Genomic DNA, 19,650 nt, shown 5'->3' on the forward strand with positions numbered 1-19,650 from the left:
GCTATACTGTTTTCATCAATTCACCTTGCTGTACTTCCTAACCATTTATATTTTGGACTACAAAATACCCTCTATGTCCCACATAGCATGCTACACATAGGATAACAGAATCACAAATTATATAACTGGAAAGAATCTCAATAGCCATCAGTCCCATCCATCCATAAACAAGAGTCTCTTTAAATCCCTTTTAAAACCATATATGTGATTATTCAGTGGTTATCCAGTCTTGGCTTGAAGACTGCTAATAAGGGAGAACCCATTACCTCCAGAAGAGTAGTCAATTACTCATCTAGAAAGATCTACCTGTTAGGAAGGATTTTTCTTCACATTAAACCAAAAGCATGTCTTTGACACTTCAACCTGAGACTCTTAGCTTTGCTTTCCAGGATTGAACAGAATTGAATTGATTCCCTTCTCCAAAGGACAATTCTTCAGATACTTGAAGATATCTGTCATGTCTCCTCAAAATCTTCACTTCTACAAATGGAGATTGAATATCTCCAATTCCTTTAACCCATTCACATATTCTCAGTAAAAAATAGTTAACATACTAATAGCTAATATTTATGGAGTGCTTTATGTTACAAAGCACTTTACAAGTATTACTTCATTTGAGCCTTACGACAATTCTATAAATACACTGAGAGAGATTAAGTGACTTACCCAGAGTCAAACAGCTAGTAAGTGTTAGAGGCAGAATTCAAACTCAGGTCTTCCTGATTCCTGTTCTGGTACTCTCTCCACTTTGCCACACAGATGCCTATTTGCCCTCTTCTGGAATCCCATCAGCTTATCAACATCTTGCCTAAACTATAGCACCCAGAACTGAATACAGTTTTGAATACATTCTCCTACTGGATCTAATAAGAGCAGAGGGAAATGGGACTTATTCTTGGAAGTGATCCCTTTCTTAATGCAGCCTGAAATCACAAGAGCAATTTCGGCTTCAACATCATAACCCTGGTTTATATTAACCTTGAAATCCACTAAGACCTTCTGCATAAACATGTCTCCCCATCTTACATTTGTGAAATCAAATTTTTGGAATCAAGCATAAGCTTTTACATTTATTTTTCTTAAATAAGATTTAGCCCAATTTTTTCCCATTGGTCTCCAAAGTGAGGACTATGAAATCAACCCTAGGTAAGTAGAGACTTGTTTGAAAGGGATAGGTGATCAGCTGATCAGAGAGAGGTAACATTCTACTTTTACCCCCTTAGCCAATCCTGGCCTTATCACCAGTGCAACTGTATCATCCCCTTTCACACTCTCTCTAGTTCACCTTCTACAGATGGTCATCAGAGGCTGCACTCCTCAAGGAAGTTATAACCTAACTTGACCCAGGCATCCACAGAAGCTAGGCAGGCAAATTCCACAATCTCTTTCCCCGCAGTGTCTTAACACCCAGATCACCCTTACTGTTGAAGCATAATCTGTATCTCAAGATAATGGTCAGTAGGTAAGGTCCCACTTCTCAAACATTTTTCATTTTTAATGGGAAAGAATGAGTAGCAAAGCATGGGTAGCCATGGATGGATTATGATCTTTTCACCAGAACTCAACCCTTTTCTGCTCTTCTAAACTTTCTTATTTCTATAAATGGAATCCCCAACCTTCAAGTTTCCTTATCTTATATCTATGTTTAAGAAAGTTGATGTATGTAGACAAAATTATATTGACATCTTTTTTCTTTTATTATTTTCAATTAACAAGAATATTTTTCTGTCCTTCCTATCTTTCCTTATTTAAAACAGAGGAATAAAGAAAGAAAAAGAAAGAAGGAAGGGATAGATGGAGGGAGGAAAGGAAGGAAGAAAAGGAGGAAGGGAGGAAGGAAGAAAAGGAAAGGAAGACAATCTTAACAAATATCTATAATCAGGCAAAACAAATTCTTACATTGACCATATTCGAAAAATATGTCTCATTCTTCACCTTCAGTTCTGTCCTGCATATGCTGAGCTTGAGATGTCTATAAGATATCCAGTTTGAAATGTTTGAGAGGGCTTTGATGATACTTGACCAGCTGAGGAGACAAACTAAGTTTTGAATTAAGCTATATTTCTTTAAAAAAGAAAAAAATAATTCCCCAATGTCCTGGCTCTTTGCTTTGTTTAAAAACAAAAATAAAAGCAACTGATAATAGATAGGATTTCTACTGCTTGCTTGTATGATTTAAAAATTCCCAGAGTCCCTCCCCTCCCTCTCCTGGAGCCCACCCAAGCAGAAGAAGAGGGCTGTGCTGGTTCCAGTAGCTAGCCTCGCCAGCACCAACCTGGCCACACCCTTTCTCCTCCTAAGCCCTCCCCCTGCCTTGGACTCCGCCATGATCAAGGCTATGATCTTCATCTTCAACAACCAAAGGAAACTCCAGCTCTCCAGGTTTTACCAACTCTCTAGTAAAGATTTTATTCATTTACAATCATGTTTGACTCTTCATGACCCTATTTGGGGTTTTCTTGGCAAAAATACTGAAGTGGTTTGCCATTTTCTTCTCCAGCTCATTTTTACACATGAGGAAACTGAGGCAAATAGGGTGAAGTGACTTGCCCAGGATCACACGGCTAGCAAGTGTCTGAAGCCAGATTTGAATTCAGGAAAAGGAGTCTTCGTGACTCTAGGCCCAGCATTCTATCCACTGTGCCACCTAGCATAGCAAAGATACACAGCAACAAATCATCAGGGAAACTTCTCATTTGGTGTCTAAATGAGATGAAAATATGTGTAATTTCCTAGAAGGAGGCTTGATAATAGGTAGCTCTGACAATAAACTGATTGAAAGACATTATGCCACATTCTATTTTGTCTTCTTTGTGGATTCTTCAGAAAGTGAACTTGGCATTTTAGTACTCATGGAAACTCTAGACAAGTGTTTTGAAAATACCTGTGAACTGGATTTAATCTTCCATGTACATAAGGTCCACAATATTATGGCAGAAATGGTGATGAGGGTAATGGTTTTGGAGACCAACATGAATGAAATTGCTACTCAAATTGACATGCAAGATAAACTGGAGAAATCTGAGTCTGGCTTAGCAGGAGCTCCAGAGTGTGCAGTATCCATTGTAAGCAATATGAATCTTCCTGACATCACAAGAAATAATAACATTGGTGAGATTAGCATAAAAGTGCCAAATCTGCCCTCTTTTAAATAAAAGGCTACTCCCAAGTAAAATCCAGGAGGGGAAAAGTGATCTAGTTTTACCATGCAATTGTTTACAAAAAAAAAAAGAGGGAGTCTTTACTTTTACTGTTGGGTTAATTTAAGAAAAGATATTGTATAGAATTGTGCAATGAGAGGAATTATTATTTCTCTCACAGTAATAACTAATTATTGAATTAGAACCAAGTTTTTTTTCCCTTTTCTATTTCCTTATCCAGAAATTAACCAGGTTGAGAAATCTTTCTTAAAGACTTACCCAGCCAGGATAGCTGAGATCTAATCAAAGACAGTAAAAGAAATTCTAAATGTAGGCTAATGGTGCTCATTGTGTTTGCTCAGACAGGTCTGGGAAAATGTGGATCCTCCCTTTTTCAGACAGGTGATATGGAAATGATAAGTCTCTTTGACCAAGATTTGGGTGATCCAAGACACATTGTCTCAAGAACCTCATTGGAATATAGCCCAGCCTGTCACTGTAATATTCATTTTCTCATTAATTATTAACCAATCAGAGTGATTGCCACCCTACCCTTCCAAGAGCATATAAACTGTGAGCCCACAACCATGAGGTGTCTTTGGCATTCAAGAGGGCCACTGACCTCCTTTTATTAGTATATCTTCTGGCATTATTAATAAAATGATTAAATTACCCAGAAACTATGTCTCTGTAACTTTTTAAACACCGCAGCATAAAATCAGTTTTTTAAGATGAATATTACTTTTGTCTCGCTCAGTGATTTTTAAGGAAATAGGTAGTTCCTGTGTGACTTTTTTTTCCTTCTAAATTACATTCCTATGACCTCATAAAGTATATCATCTTGGTTACAATAGCATTTTGAAAATATATTTAAAGTATTCCATTATTATGTAAAACCCAAAATATCGGGGCATTTTGTATATTTCATGGAATTCTGTGACTGTAGCATTCTTTAACTCTTCCTGTCATTTGTCACGATTATTTAAAAACTACATCTATGTTGCATAAAAGCATCCTTTCTTTTTTAGGAAAAAAAAACCCTCTAAATTAACTGGAAAAAATAAAATAAAAACTCCCAGGGAAGAATTTTGTTTTTCACTTTTTATTCAATAAACCAATTGCCTTGAAGACACAGGAGAATACAGGAAAATCTGATGAAGGCCTCAGGTCATGCTGAGACCTAGGCCATGCTCAAGGCCAAGCTGAGACATGAGCTTTATTTGAACTACTTGAAAGAAAGGTGATGTATTGATTCAAGTTATTGTTGTTGCTTTCCTGGATATGATCTTTACTTGGATAGGTTTCCTGTTCTTCCCTCAGGCATATGGTTTGTTTGGCCATTGTGGGGTAGAATGAGCAAACAGGGCCCTGGGCTGGTATCTGCTTGCATTCTGCATTGAGTTCAGCCCATTACTGATGCTTCCCTCCAGGGTACTAGCAGTTTTTAGCTAGTGTTGTGATGTTCATTTCAAGTCAGTACAAAGACACCCCAAAGCTCAAGCACCACCCCCACCCCCAGAAGGCAGATTCAGTTGAGATCACAGAATCATGGAATCAAAGCAAATTAAAGCTAGAAGGGACCTTAGGCACCAACTGATTCAATGTTCTCAGTTCATCCAGAAGGAAAATGAGGCCCAGGTGTGTGAGGTGACCTGCCCAAGGCCATATTGTGAATTTATAGCAAAGTCAAGTCTAAAAGCCAGGCCTCTAGACCCTTAGTCCACTGTCTTTTCTCTGTCCCAATAATTAAATTTACCATGCTTTAGGCATATGGAAAAGTACTATAAGTGTAGTCAAACACTGATGCTTTTATATTGTGTTGTCTTTCTATTATTAAAAAAATAAAGATCACATCAGGGCCTTATAATGACAACTGTATGCAAAGCCACATCCCTTTCTAAGCAACAGAATGCACCAGTCAGACAGCTACCTGTCCTGGTGATGATCACCTGTGATAACACAGGCTAATAAAGGGGATCAATAAGCAGACAGTGATTTTCCCAGCAGCCGTCATGTTAATGAGAGGCAGCTTTTGATGTAGCTCTGAAAATGGGCCTAGCAGACAGTGCGCCTAGAGAATAAATTCCCACAGGGTTGCTGGTCCTTAATGGACTGCCCCAACGTTGTGATCAATTCTCTCCCCTACCCTTCCCCTCACCTCAACCCAGAGCTTAGGTCCAGGTAAGGAATGAATTTGTTCTCCATTAAAAGGAAACAAATAAGATTAAAATCAAATTTCAAATCCCCCCCCCCGCGCCACAGATATCATATTAGCATAATGTTTTAGTTTAGAGAAACATAGTAGGCCCAGGAAAATATATGGAGACCCTCATGTTCTGTTGAAGAACCACTCTTTTTTTCTCCTTATTTCTCTTATAAAGGACATTTTTGGCTTTTGCAATAAGTAGATAACACACTAGACTTGGAATCAGGAAGACCTGAGTTCAAATCCTGCCTCAGACACTAGCTGTATGATTTTGGACAGGTCACTCAACCTCTCTGTGTCCCAATTTCCTCATTTCTAAAATAAAGGAGTTAGACTCAATAGTCCATTAGGTTCTTTTCAACCATAAATCTAGGATCTTACTGAATTTTTTTCCCCTGATTAATAAAATTATAAAATTTTAGAGTTTCAAAGAATCTTGAAAATCATTTAGTTCAGCTCTCTCATTCTACAAATGAAGCTATCAAAGCTGAGATGGGAGGAATAACTTGCCTAAGGTCCTAAATGTCACTGGCAGAGGCAGGAACCCAGGATGCTCAACTCTAGTAAGGGTCTCCATCTGCTACCTGATTCTCACTTTCCAATTTGTGACTCACATCCCCAACCAACCCTAGGTTGGTTTCAGGTATGTCCAGAGACTACCTCAGGCTTTAATATTCCATAGGTGATGAGATTAAATGCAGTTTGTGCTCATTATTATGTTACAGAATCACAGAGCCATAGACCATTAGAGATGGAAGGCACATTAGAATTCATCTAGTTCAACTCCTAATTTTGGAAGAGAAAGGTTAAGTGATTTGCCCAAAGTCACACAGTAAGCTGGGATTAGAAACCAAGATTCTAAATACTTGGTCAAGTGCCCTTTCCATAACACTATGCTTTACTCTAAGATCTGTCTCTTCCTAGCTGCTATGTTTATTGGGAAATTATTAGTTTAAGTATGTTAAATGAACATCTGGAAAAGGAAGCAGTGAACACAAAGAGTCATCATGGCTTCATCAAGAATAGGTCATGCTAGACTAATGTGGTTTCCATTTTTGACAGGATTACTAAACTTGTATAGTTGGCCTTGATTTCTGCAAAACATTGGATAAATGACATTATGCTATTCTTGTGTAAAACTGGGAGAGATGTGGACTAGATGAGAACAGAATTAAATGATTCAAAACTAGTCAAATGACCAGACTCCAAGAGCGCCTAGTATCAATCTGGCAGGAATTCTCTAGCGGCATGCCCCAGAGGTCTCTATTCGGCCTTCTGATGATTAACATTTTATCAATGGCTGGGACAAAAGCATAGATGGTATGTGTATCAAACTGAAGATAACATAAAGTTGGAAGGGACATCTAATAGAAAATATGACAGTCCAAGGAAGGAAAGCTATGGCAAATCTAGGCAGCATACTGAAAAACAGAGATGTCACCTTGACGACAAAAGTCCATATAATCAGAGCCTATAGTTTTTCCAGTAGCAATGTATGGTTGAGAGTTGGACTGGAAGGAAAGCTGAGCACTGCAGAATCAATACTTTCGAATTGTGGTGCTGGAGAAGTCTTTTGAGAGGGACTTGGACAGCAAGGAGATCAAATCAGTCGATACTTAAAGAAATTAACTCAGTTTATTCACTGGCAGGTCAAATACTGAAGCTGAAACTTTAATATTTTGGTCACACAATAAGAAGATGGCACTCATTGGAAAAAAGACCCTGATGTTGGGAAAGATTGAAAGCAAAAGGAAAAGGGGACAGCAGAGGAGGAAATGAATAGATAGTGTCATGGAAACAATGAACATGAACTTGGACAGACTTCAAGAGATAGCGGAGGACAAAAGGGGCTGATATGCTATGGTCCATGGGGTCACAAAGAGTTGGACACAGATGAACAATCGAACAACAACCAGTTCCAAAAAGATTTAAATAGGCTGGAAGACTGGGCTGAATCTAATGAGATAAAAATTTAATGGAAATACAAGTAGTCTTATACTTCAGTTCAAAAATTTTACTTCATACAAACAACATGGAGAAGGCATGATTAGATAACACTCTGTCTGGAGAAAGATCGGTGGGCTGCACATTCAATATGAGTCAATAGTGGAATATGGTAGCCATGAAAGCTAACACAAACATGGGCTTGCATTAAGAGAGACACGGCTGCAAGAAAGTTACTCTCTCTGTAATCTACCCTGGTCAGAACATATCTAGAATATTATGTTTAATTGTAGGTGCTACAAGGTATGGATAAACTGAGAGTGTACAGAGGGAGGCAACCACAATGGTAAGGGACTTTTAGTCAGTGTCATATGAGGTTAAAGACCTAGGTATGATTAGCCTCAAAGAAAAGACATAGCAGATGTCATTTTTATCTGCAAATACTTGAAAGGCTTTCACCTGGAAAAAGGTTTAGACTCATTCCACTTGGCCTAAGAGAACTGAACTGGTAGTAACGAATGGTAGTTTCAAAAAGGTACGTTTCGGCTTGTGGTAAACAAAACTACCTGAGAAGTAAATCTGTCTCAAAGTGGAATGGGATGCCTCGGGAAGGTAAAGGTTCCCCTCATTGGAGTGCTACAAGCAGAGGCTGGATAACCAGTTGTTGGGCGTGTTGTAGTGCGGATTGGACTAGGGATCCACTGAGATCCCTTCCAACTCTACAGTTCTGTAACTCTGAATGGAGAGACAGACAAAAGCTACAATTATACCCCCAAAAAAGGGCAAAAACATGCTAGAACATTAGTATTCCAGTATTGGCAAGGCAGTTAAATTTCAATTGTCCACACTGACAAAGGCAAGGATAATCCAAAACACACTTACAATAGCTTTGAAATCCAGCCAGAGAAACTGAAGCCCATCTCCACAAACTTAAACATATGTACTCTTAGTTTTTTGCCTGATTATGCGACATTCCTAGCTAAACATCAACTCTGGCTGTGTAGGACTCAGAATGGGTTGGGAAAGAGGTTGTAGATTAGCCACAGACTTGAATGTATGAGAACTGATTGTTAAAAGATTTTTAAATTTAAATCCAATGACTTTCCTTTCAAGAGCTCAGAGCAATTTCGCAGAGACAATCTAATACCTCCATCCCCAGAATATCCCATCTTCATGTTAGAGAATTGAGGCCTAGAAAGGTTAAGCAAATTCCATAATGTTTATATTCAATGTTGAAGTAGGGACCTTGAGTGATGACTTCAAAGATTGTATACTTCTCACAAAGATGAGCTACCTCCCCAGGAAAATCTAACCAGTTGGTATTTGTGTCACCTAGGGGCCATCAAGGAAAATTAAAGCCCTCAGACTGCATGTGGATTTTAACATGTGAAAACAAAGGGCCTAAACAGAGAAAATCAGGCAACCAAAATAAATTCTGCCTCAGATTATCACCATGGGACAAAATTTCCAACAGCTTAAAAAGACGGCCTCATAGAAGCTGTTTTGTTTTGTTTTGTTTTTTGAGAGAAAAAAGAAACTCACCTTTGGCAGGGAATACTTGGGCAGCTTGATCTGGGCAAAGGGTTCTCTTCTGTAGGACACATAGTAGCTGGCTCTTCCACTCGAAGTCACCTAGAGGAGAAAACAAGACAAGACATTTAATCAAGTATTCAACATTTATTAAGTGCTGACTGCTTCCTGGGCACTATGCTAGGTGTGAGGGAATACAAAAATAAAAATGAAATGATCCCTGCCCTCAGAGAACTTACATTCTATTGGGGGAAACAGCATATTCATCTGCAAGTATAGATAAAATATACCCAGAATCACAGAATTTGAAAATGGGAAGGAATCATCTCATCTAAACCATGAATACAATGAATCTCCAGGATAATAATACAATCGAACAAGTCGTTATCCAGTCTCTGCTTGAAGACCTCCAAGCAGAGGAAACTGGCCACATGGCCCATTCCGCTTTGGGACAGTTCTAATTCTTAGTAAGGTTCTCCTGAGGTCAAGATTAAATTTGCACCTTTGGAACTTCTACTCATTGTTCTTGGATCGACAGATTTGTTCTGTGATGAGAACAAATCTAGTTCCTCCTACACATGACTTCTCTTCAGATATCTGAAGACAGCTGTCATCTTCCTTCTTCTTCTCTAATAGTCCTGTCTTCTTGGGGCTAAACAAGCCCAATTCCTTACACTGGCCCATATCCCTCAGCCATTCTAGTTGATCACTTTAAACACCCTCTAGCTTATCAATGTGTTTTTTTTTTTGAACCTGTAGCAACCAGAAGTGAAACTAATGTTTTACAGTTACTCCTTCCACATCGCGACTTTCCCCACTGCAGTTTCAACATATCACACAGGTCAGCATAAAAAATTTAATGAGAATTTTGGGGGAGTTTTGTGAAAGACACAGATGACGTGCAAAAGCCAGTAGATAACAGAGAAAGGTTTAGAAACTCAGAAATGCATAAAATGTATTTATAATATGGTATAATATCAATATATTTTATCTTTTAATACTATAATAATTCAGACTTCTTCTCAGGTACAAGGGGAGGGCTAAAAAATTTAAAGTGAACTTTCTAGATCATGAGGGGTGCCACACCCTTAACCACATGATGTGGAAGAGATAAATATAAATGATAACTGACCAGAGCATTATAGGGTGGGCCTTTGAACTTCCTATTCCTAGAAGTTTAGCTTTCTTAATATGGCCCAAGATTAAATTAGATATTTTTTTGGCTATTACATCATACTGTTGATACATATTGAGCTTGCAGTCCAGTAAAATTGTCAGATCTTTTTCAAGACAAATTGCAATCAAGCCATACCTTCCCCATATTATACTTATAAGGTTTATTTTTTGTATCAAGATTTTACATTTATTTCTATTAATTCCATCTTGTTAGATTAAGCTTAGTGCTCAAGCCTGTCAAGATCTTTTTTGATCATGACTCTTTTGTCTGATGTGTTAGTTATCCTTACTAGCTTTGTATTAGCTGCAAATTTGACAAGTATGCCATGTATGCCTCATCGAAATCACTGATAAAAATGTGAAATAACACAGTTCCAAGCACACATCCCCAGGGCACCCCAGGAGTTCTTCTGTCACATTGACACTGAGCCTCTAACAACTCTTTAAGTCTGACCATCCAACGAATTCTCAAATCAATCTAATTGTATTCTCATCTAATCCATAGCTACTCATCTTCTCTACAAGAAGACTATGAGATACTTTATCAAATGCTTTGCTAATATCTAGGTAAACTACATCCAGAGCATTTCTTTCATCTACTAGTTTAGTAATCCATGCAACAAAGGACATGAGATTACTCTAGGATGACCCAGTCTTTTTTTTTTTTTTTTTTTTTGGTGAGGCAGTGAGGGTTAAGTGACTTGCCCAGGTTCACACAGCTAGTAAGTGTTAAGTGTCTGAGGCTGGATTTTTACTCAGGTCCTCCTGACTCCAAGGCCAGAGTTCTATGCACTGTACCACCTAGCTGCCCCTTAGGGTGACCCAGTCTTGATGAATCCATACTGGTTCTTGGTATTCACTGCCTCCTTTCCTATACCTACCTTCCTTTCCTTACCTACCACCTCTTTAGTGATCCATTATAGATTTTCTCCTCCCAGGAATGGAAGTAAATCTCACTCAGCTATAGCTCGCAGACTCTGTTCTATTCCCCTTTTAGAAAATAGGGACAGTTGTCCCTCACCAATCTTGTAATCTCTCTTTCACTTTCCAAAGTCTTTCAAATATTATTGACCGATGCTCTGTAATGACATTTGTAAATTCTTTCAGTAACAGAGGATGTAGTTCATCCGGACCAGGACAAGTGGCACTCACGACTGTTTTGTTTCTTATCTTGGGTATTATCTCCCTCTAATTGTTCTGTCACTTCCAGTGAAAACAAACAAAATAAGAATTAAGCAGCTCTGCTTTCCCTCTTGCCAGTTATCATTGTCCCATCTATACCAAACCAAGGCTCTATTCCTTCACTGAGTCTCCTTTTTTCATAATATGGCTTTAAACTATTTTGTTGCTGTCCTTAAGACCCCTCCGAGCCTCAACTCATTTTGAGTTTTAGTACTTTGACACTAATTTTACACTATTTTGTTCCTAAATTCAGTCTGTTCCCTAGTCCTCCTCCTTCCATCTTCTTAAGTCTACTGTACATAATGCATACAAAAGAAATAAAATGTAGGTGTACAAAGTAATTCTGAGGAGAAACATTAACAGCTATGAAGATCAGAAAAGTCCTTATATAGGAGGTGATGCTTGAGAAATGTTTGGAGACACTAGGAATTCTAAAAGATATGGGAGATGGTCCATGCAAAGACAAAGCTATTGGGACATCAATTCACAGGATATAAGAACTATAAGGGAACTTAGAAACCATCTCATCTACTCCCTTCCTTTTACACATATGTAAAGTGGGGCCTGGAAGCTAGGTGACAGCTCGAGAACGGCAAAGACACTCTTTTTACTCCTCTATCCTGAACGTTTAAACCCTCTCATAGTTATGAAGGGTTGTAGCTCCTCATAATAACCAGGTGTAGGATTGTGGCTTCATTTTGGGCATAGGTTTTGCTGGTCCTTTGAGTGCTTCGTCAAGACATTCAGAGGGAGGACATCTGTATGCTAGCCTCCTCACACCCCCTCTCATTCTTTGGTCGTTGAAATGTGTGCTACCCTTTTGATTGAGGGGCCACACTGTTGTTAGAAGAAGCAAATCCTTGTAAATGATATTATTTATATGTTCTGGCAATTCCAAGCAGACTCTCTGAGGGTACTAATTACTCTGAACTTAAATTACTCTGATCTGTGCAAAATGAGTCTATTTGCTATTTTCAGATGAAAGCATAAGCAATTATTTACAAAGAATAAAAAGGCAGTTTTGTGATCAAATTGTCTGCTCAATTACGGGAAGATATCCAACAGTGCTAAAGGAGAATCATTATTCCATCTATGGTGTAGACCCATCGATCAAGCTCATCTTTATTGAACTTCTACTACGTGCCCCACATGGTGGGAGATACAAAGATTTATGAGACATGCTCCCTTATTATGCCATAGTTTGTACTGGCCTTATTTGAGGATGTTTATTATCTCCCTTAAAAAGCTTTGAGCACTTCAAAAGAGAGAATATGTAATATTTATCTTGTCTCATCAACAGTGCTGAGCACGGCAGATATTTAATAAATGTTTGTTGAGTTTGAATTCCCTGCTATTCATCCACATAAGAGCCCAACAACAAAGTGAGAAAAGTAGTTGACCACCATAAGTAAAGGCTCAGTCCTTTACTAAACGAACTTGCTCTGAACCAAGAATTGTCAGATAGGAGGGTCTGGCCCTCTCCTACCTACTGCCTGGAGGTGACAAACTTCAGAACCCAGGCTCTGAGGGAATCAAAGAGGAGAGGTCTCTGCCAGTTTTAGGTAGAGTCTCTGTCCTTGCTGAAAGAGCCTATTAGCAATCCTGATGAAAGGAGAACTGTAACACTCCAAGCTGAAGAGAGTGCAGTAACACAGAGTCAAACCAGAGGCTAAAGGTGGTAAAGACTGCAGTTGCCCATAAAGGAGCCAGTCCAAGGAGTATAGCAGATTGATCCAGCCAGCAGATATATCATGACCTATGAAGAGCCCAGTGACTGAGCACCTTGCTTGATCCACTTTGCAACAGTAGTTCAGTGGTCAAGCAACCTGACATTTAAGTCGGGCCCTAGTGATGAGTCAGCTCTAAAGTCAAGTGTCCTGCTTGACTTAGCTTAGTTAAGGATTCATCTGTTGAGCTGAGACATCATGTAAAAACAATTTAGAGGGGGATGGACAGGAGAAAGTGCAAACGAATGTGAAGTCTCATCGAGAATAGAGGTGATCTTTTCCCCAACGTATCTATCCTCTTTCCAACAGAGATTATTGTAAAGGAAGGGAGGTTTTTAATAGGGACATAAAAATGATTGGACCCTGGGGATAGTAGTCAGAAACCAGGTTTTGAGGGTTTGAGGATGCAACTGACAGGCCAGTGAAAGAGGTGCGGGGCCAGTATTCTCTGGGAGAAGCATGCCCTCTCCAGGGAGACAGCCTCTGGACATTAGCACCCTGGATAAAATCCCTGGCTGCTGCCCTGCCCTAGTTAAAGCTCTGAATATATACTAAATGCCCAGTAAGTAGCACAGAGAGTATGTCCTCTGGGAGTTCAGAGGAAGGAGAGGACAGATGCTGGGGTACTCCAACATTAGCTTGGCTTCTTTTGCTCCTTTGGGTTCCTCTAACACTTCTGGGGATACCCTTCAATTGGCACTTAATAAAAATGGCCTTGTATTGTTAATTATATTTTCATGTGTGCTTCCTATTTTCACATTTCTATAAGTAGCTCTGGGAGGTCAAGGACCACATCTCTTACATCTCTCTCTCCCCCAGTAAACCCATCCCAAGGCAAAGAGGAAAATAAATGGCTCAATAAATATTAGTTGATTGATAGTGTGACCTCATATGACTTTGACAAGTCTAGGGAGCTGTCTGTGATTTTTTGAGCTTTATAATCCTAGAGGGTTGTGTCCAAGGTCAACTTGGTTTTTATTTAAATGCTGGCTGATAATTCTCTTACTTACAGAATATACTGATTTCCTAAGTCATCATCTCTCCCCACTTAAATAAAAGCTCATTCTCTAGGGGGTCACCCCAGAGGGGAAAAATGCAGAGGGAATTGGGAATGTATTTATCCATGGATCTGAACCAACTCTCTGAGGGCAGAGAATTGAAATGTCCCCCAGACTGCCTTTCATGCCACAAGTGTTGAATCCACACTAAACATTCCTACTTATTTCTCTTACAGGTATATGTGACCATAAAATAGCAGTCCTAGCACTCTCCAGAAATTTTGATTGATCTACCTTTGACATAATCGTTAAATTTCCTATTTACTTGCCTTGATCCAAGGAAATCCCAATTTATATACTGGGACAGAACTATCAACAAAATGTGAAGATAAGATAACAAAGGCAGAAATCTAAGTTATTTACAAACTACCAAAAATATGAAATAAGATATAAAAATAAGACAATGGAAATGTCCATTGCTGTGGACTAAATTAGGATAAGGTCCTCAGAAGATTCCCAAGACACTTGTCATCCTTCTTTCCAAATGAAAAGATGAATTCTTAAGAAAAAGGGAGAGGTGGCCTACTCTCTCTCTCTCTTCTTCAGTTACTACAGAGGCCCAGGAACGTGGTCCAGCTCTGCAGATGGCCACTCTGTAGTCTATTGTCCTGACTCAGAGGGAAATTAATATTCACAGGAGAAGATAACATGTCACATTCATGGGAAATAGCAGGACAACAATAGCCAAAAGGCTGATTGCATTTAAACACTAGCTCTGGTCCCCATCAAAGCTCTCTCTTATTCCTGGAAGGAGGCCAGATTTCCACACTATGCCTGAAACTGGCTCCTGTCCATTGCGGCTGCCAGGAAGATGGAAAGTTTAATATCTCTAGGGATGAAAGTTTAATATCCCTATCAGAAAGGCCTCAGTACTTCTTACCATGAGAAACAGTACTAGAAAACCATCCCCTCAGGGTTGCCTCTCAAACAATGAGAAAAGGAGTAATCCAGCTTCCTTCTGGAGATTCCACATGTGAGTGTGAATTGCGTGAGTCCCAGGGGCCACTAAATGGTTAATAATCCTTGTCAGCTTCCATCATCATTACATTCAAATTCACTGAGCCTCCTCCTGGCTTCTAGGGAAAACAATATCAATAATAACATCCCAAAACATGAGGGAATGGTGCTAAGTTCAGTGAATGTGAGGACAAGAGACTGGAAAATGAAAGCACAGGGATTTCAAGGACCTTCTATTGTTACCAAGCTCTGGCTAGCACGCCACTGGTTCTCATATAGAAGTGTCACTGTATTTTTCTCCTGAAATTAGCCATCAATATAAAAGTATGCTAAGGCATTTACTGCATCTTTGGTATTACTGTGCATATCTGGCAACTGCATTAGGAAGGAATAAAGTTTAGAGACTGCTAATCTATTTTGATGAACTTTTCCTTCCAAACTCGCTGCCATTGTAAATCCCAGAGATTATTACCACTTTTCCTTGCAGTGACACCTTTTATTTCATGTTTGATGAATGTCATCCAATTATTTGCTCTAGGCTCATCCGTCACGCTGAACACAGAATTAGCTGGGTCTTTTCCTTTGCTAATGATTGGCTCGTTAATCTGATTTTCTGGACTTCCATTTTACAGGTTTAATTGGGCTCCCGGCCAGTGAAAATGATTCCTTTGGACAAGTGTATTCGCTATTAAACATATCTGTCTCTTGTGACTAGTTCCCTCCCTTGCTGTTTCCAAATATAACCTGACACATTCTTTACCCCCTCTGCTTCTTATTCTGTCCTAGAGTTGTTCATAGAGGATTGGGAGAATCATTTCCCCAAAGTAGAATTTAAGGTCCTAGAGTCATGGAATTTGAGGGTGTAAACATCCCAATCTGTGATTTGGAAACTGAGCCTACCAGAACCACCCCCTAGAGAAAATAATAAATTACATCTAGCATAGCAAGCACTCATTAATATTCTACCATAGATGCACAGTTCTGAATTCTACATTAGGGACACAAAGGCAGAAATAAAACAATTTTTGACCACAAGGAGCTTGTATTCTGGTGAGAAGACATAATGTGTACATACTTAACCATCATACAAATGAAGCAGGCAAGGACAAAGTGATTTGGAATATTTGAGTATTGGACAGTGCAATATTGGATACTGGATAATGGAATGCTGAATATTGAGGGGGCATAGAGATCATCAACAACTAGGATAATAAGGGAAGTTTTGAAAACTGAAGGGTTAACTCTAGCTTTTCAGTATACCTTGAGTCAAGATGAGTTTAAAACTAAATCCGGGAATTCCACAGTGACACCTCTCCAACCTCACAATCTCAAGCTTCTTTGTCTCTCCATTTTGGGAAAATAAAACCCATTCTTGCTGACTTTGTGATTCCCAGGGAAGACGATCCCTGGCTCGCACCTCATTCCAAAGGGAGCTATATATCTGCCTTCAGGGCCAGATATTCAAGGCTACATTCCCCTCCTGAGAGGATGATATTGGGCTGCTGTTGAAGTGGATACTTGTCCATGAGGAACTGGAATGAGGATGGACTCATTTCACACATGATCTGTCTCTTTCATAGGAAAAATAGTCTAAAGCCTTACAGGAACTGTTCCAAGTGGATGGCTGTGTCCAGTGGATTGTGAATAATTTCTCCAAGCAGAGTGAAATGACCTTTTTTGCTGGTATGCAGGAGTGACTTCTCACACAATCTCTGTATTGTTTTTCCCCTTCCATTGAAATGGAAGGGAACAGCAATGCTATTATGTTACACAATTAATTTTTCCAATTTCTTTGTTCATTAATTCTATTCATATTATTTAGAATGAACTCATAAGGCATTAGGTCTCTCCCTCCCTCTACTTCCCCCCCCCACACACAATTTCTTCTATATCTCATTTCTCTTTTAAAAAACAATGAGCTAGTTCCCTAGTCAGCTAAACCAGGTCACAGTGGTCCAAGAATTGCAAACAGGCCCCAAGTACAATGGTAAATTGCCACCACAGTGAAGTTGCCACCAAGGTGGCCCTTGGAACAGCCAATGACAACGTTGGTCATTGTCTTCTTTTATTGGTTAAGGTACAATACTGAGTGTCCAAAAAGATCCTATTGCATCACATCTTAACAAACAGTAATATTTCCATCTGGACTATATGAATGATTTAAAATGTATTTGGTAAATGGACACCAGTTCATTTGATGTTATGTAGGTTATGTGGCATTGACGTAATGTGCAATCTTATCTGTCCACATCTTTGAAGAATACAATCTCTGTATTGTCTGGATATTTCTCTGAGCGTCCAGTACAAGAGATTTTGCTTATAAAATGCTTTATTTGGTTCTAGCCCCTCAGCCCCTAAGTTACTTCACTATAGGATTGAGAGGTTATAGAGATACTGGATTCAATTGTCACTGAGCAAAAACACATACACATATTGTCTAGCAAAGATTATCACTTTCCATGCTCATGTCTGCCCTGAGGACACCTGTAGACTTTAGCAACTGCCTGGTGGAAACAGTGGTCAGATAGTGGATCATAGTATTACAGATTTAGAACTAGAAGAGCCTTCAGAAGTCACTGAGTCCCATTCTCTCTTTTACAGATGAAAAAAAAAAAGAGTCCTAGAAAAGTTAAGTGAGTTACCCAAGATCATACAGGTAGTGAACAGTGTAAATAGGATTTGAACCTAGGTCCTTTGACCTCAAAAATCAGTGTTTGCTTGTTTGTTTGTTTGTTTCATTCGCATCCATGAAGAAGCATAGTATGATTGAAAGAGCATGACGTCAAAGTGAAAAATCTCTTCATTTCTAGCTCTGCTTAAAACAACAATAACAACAATAAAAACTAGCCATCTGACCTGGGATAAGTCATTTTATTTCCTTAGGTTTATTACCTTATTTGTAAACTGGGGATAATAAAGAAAAGCAGTATGATATAGTCAATAGGATTCTGGATTTGGAGTTAGGAAGATTTGGATTTTAATACTGACTGCCACAAATACTAACTAGCTCTGTGATTCTGGGCAGGTCACTTAACTTCTCCAGAGGTCATTTTCTTTATCTGTACAATGAGGCAATTGGAGCTGATAACCTCTAGTCCCCAGTCCAGCTCTAAATACTTCATCCTCTGATCAGCCTACCTGGGACACTTATGATGGGAATCAAATGGGATCATGGATAGGAAAATACTTTACAAATTTTGAAACAAATACATTATCAGTCAAGCCCATAGCAATTTATTAAGTGTCTTCCATGTACCAGACACTGTGTTAACATGTCTGTGACATATTCAGCCCTAACATTTTCAAAAGTCCAAGTACAGCCAGCAATACTGATGTGTCTAAATCAATTGCCCTGGTTCTCCATGGCACGCCATTTGCATTGCAGCTATGCACAGATCATGCAGCAAGAGAACAAAGAAGATCATGAGAACGTCAGGTAGCAAAACAAGAAGTACGCATACAAAACAAAAGACTAAGAGTGATCAGAGTTGAGTTGAACAGCTGCTTCCCCAAAACCTCTAGAATTAATTTCATTGATGTTTTAAGGCACTTGCAAAAACCCAGAATGGGCAGGGCAAACAGAATCACTGATTTCCCAAAGAAACAAGAGCATTGGAAACTTCAGATGTGCACAGAGAAATGTGGACTTCTGGGAATTCAAGACAATTTGCATTAGCAGGAGCTATTCTTCACAAAGGAATCCCTGAAGATTTCCTATCCATTTTCCTCCCAGATAACACTTTCTAAAGTTTGTGATTAAATTAAGAAAACCATTAATATCTGTGAAAGTCCCAAATTCATTTTTCTGACAGATCCCAATCACTACTTTCATTGCATCCTTCTTAGTTGTACTGTCATTTTAAAAATTCAATTTAAGAAATATCTAATCACCACCCATAAGTGCAGGACCCAGTACAAAGTAATGTAAAAAATACAAAGATGAATAAGAAATATTCCTTGGGGAGCTTACATTTAAGGAAGAGAAATAAGATGGGAACACAAACAACTATACTATAAGGCATGAAGTGACTAGTGTGTTCTCTAGGATTAGTGATGCTTCTAAATCTCAAGGCAGCCCTTGACATTGACATCTCCTTGATATTCTCTTCTCTCTAGATTTTTGTGACACTATTCTCTCCTGGTTCTCCTCCTACCTCTCTGACCTCTCCTCAGTCTGCTTTGCTGGATCTTCATCCAGGTTACTCCCACTAACTGCTGGTATTTCCCAACATTCTATCCTGGGTCCTCTTCTCATCTCCCTCTATATTATTTCTTTTGGAGATCTCATCAGCTACCATGGCTCCAATTATGTCATCATTCTACAGATAATTATCAGATCTTTTTATCTAGCCTTAACTTCTTACCTGACTTCTAGTCTCATATCTCCATCTATTTACTAGACATCTTGAATTGAATATCTTGTATTAAACTCAACATGTACAGAACTGAACTTATTATCTTCTCCCTAAAATCTTCCCTTCTTCTAAATTTCCGTAATACTGTTGAGGGCATCACCATCTTTCCAGTCACCCACATTTACAACCTCAGTCATCCTCAACTCCTCACTATCTCTCATTCCCCCATATCTAATCAATTGCCAAATCCTGTTGATTCTGTCTTCTAACATCTTTGTCATAAATCCCCTTCTCTCTTCTCACATTGCCTGTACAGGCCCTCATCACCTCATACATGGACTATTGTAATAGATTACGGCTGGTTGGTCTCCCTCT

At 39.0% G+C, this 19,650-nt stretch overlaps 2 protein-coding genes across 2 annotated transcripts in view; one reads left to right on the forward strand and one right to left on the reverse strand.

Moving 5' to 3' along the window:
- SORCS3 (sortilin related VPS10 domain containing receptor 3) overlaps positions 1-19,650 on the reverse strand; it is a 682,653-nt gene that overhangs the window by 119,581 nt on the left and 543,422 nt on the right. Inside the window, exon 8 of the mRNA XM_027851811.1 lies at positions 8,833-8,922. Within this exon, the coding sequence (XP_027707612.1) occupies positions 8,833-8,922 (90 nt within the window). The remainder of the gene's footprint in view (positions 1-8,832; positions 8,923-19,650) is intronic.
- On the forward strand, positions 2,327-3,155 carry LOC114035585 (AP-3 complex subunit sigma-1-like). Its single transcript, XM_027851812.1, has 2 exons — positions 2,327-2,399; positions 2,848-3,155. The coding sequence occupies exons 1-2, from the start codon at positions 2,327-2,329 to the stop codon at positions 3,153-3,155; spliced, it is 381 nt and encodes a 126-aa protein (XP_027707613.1).

The sequence above is a fragment of the Vombatus ursinus genome, unplaced genomic scaffold (genome assembly GCF_900497805.2).
Source record: "Vombatus ursinus unplaced genomic scaffold, bare-nosed wombat genome assembly UNPS02009205.1, whole genome shotgun sequence".
Lineage (NCBI taxonomy): Eukaryota > Metazoa > Chordata > Mammalia > Diprotodontia > Vombatidae > Vombatus > Vombatus ursinus.

Bases quoted from the DNA above. Each gene is read 5' to 3' on its own strand.
- LOC114035585 (XM_027851812.1), top strand. From the start codon at position 2,327: ATGATCAAGGCTATGATCTTCATCTTCAACAACCAAAGGAAACTCCAG. The intron at 2,400-2,847 runs GTAAAGATTTTA...TTGGCATTTTAG, and splicing joins CAGGTTTTACCAACTCTCTA to TACTCATGGAAACTCTAGAC.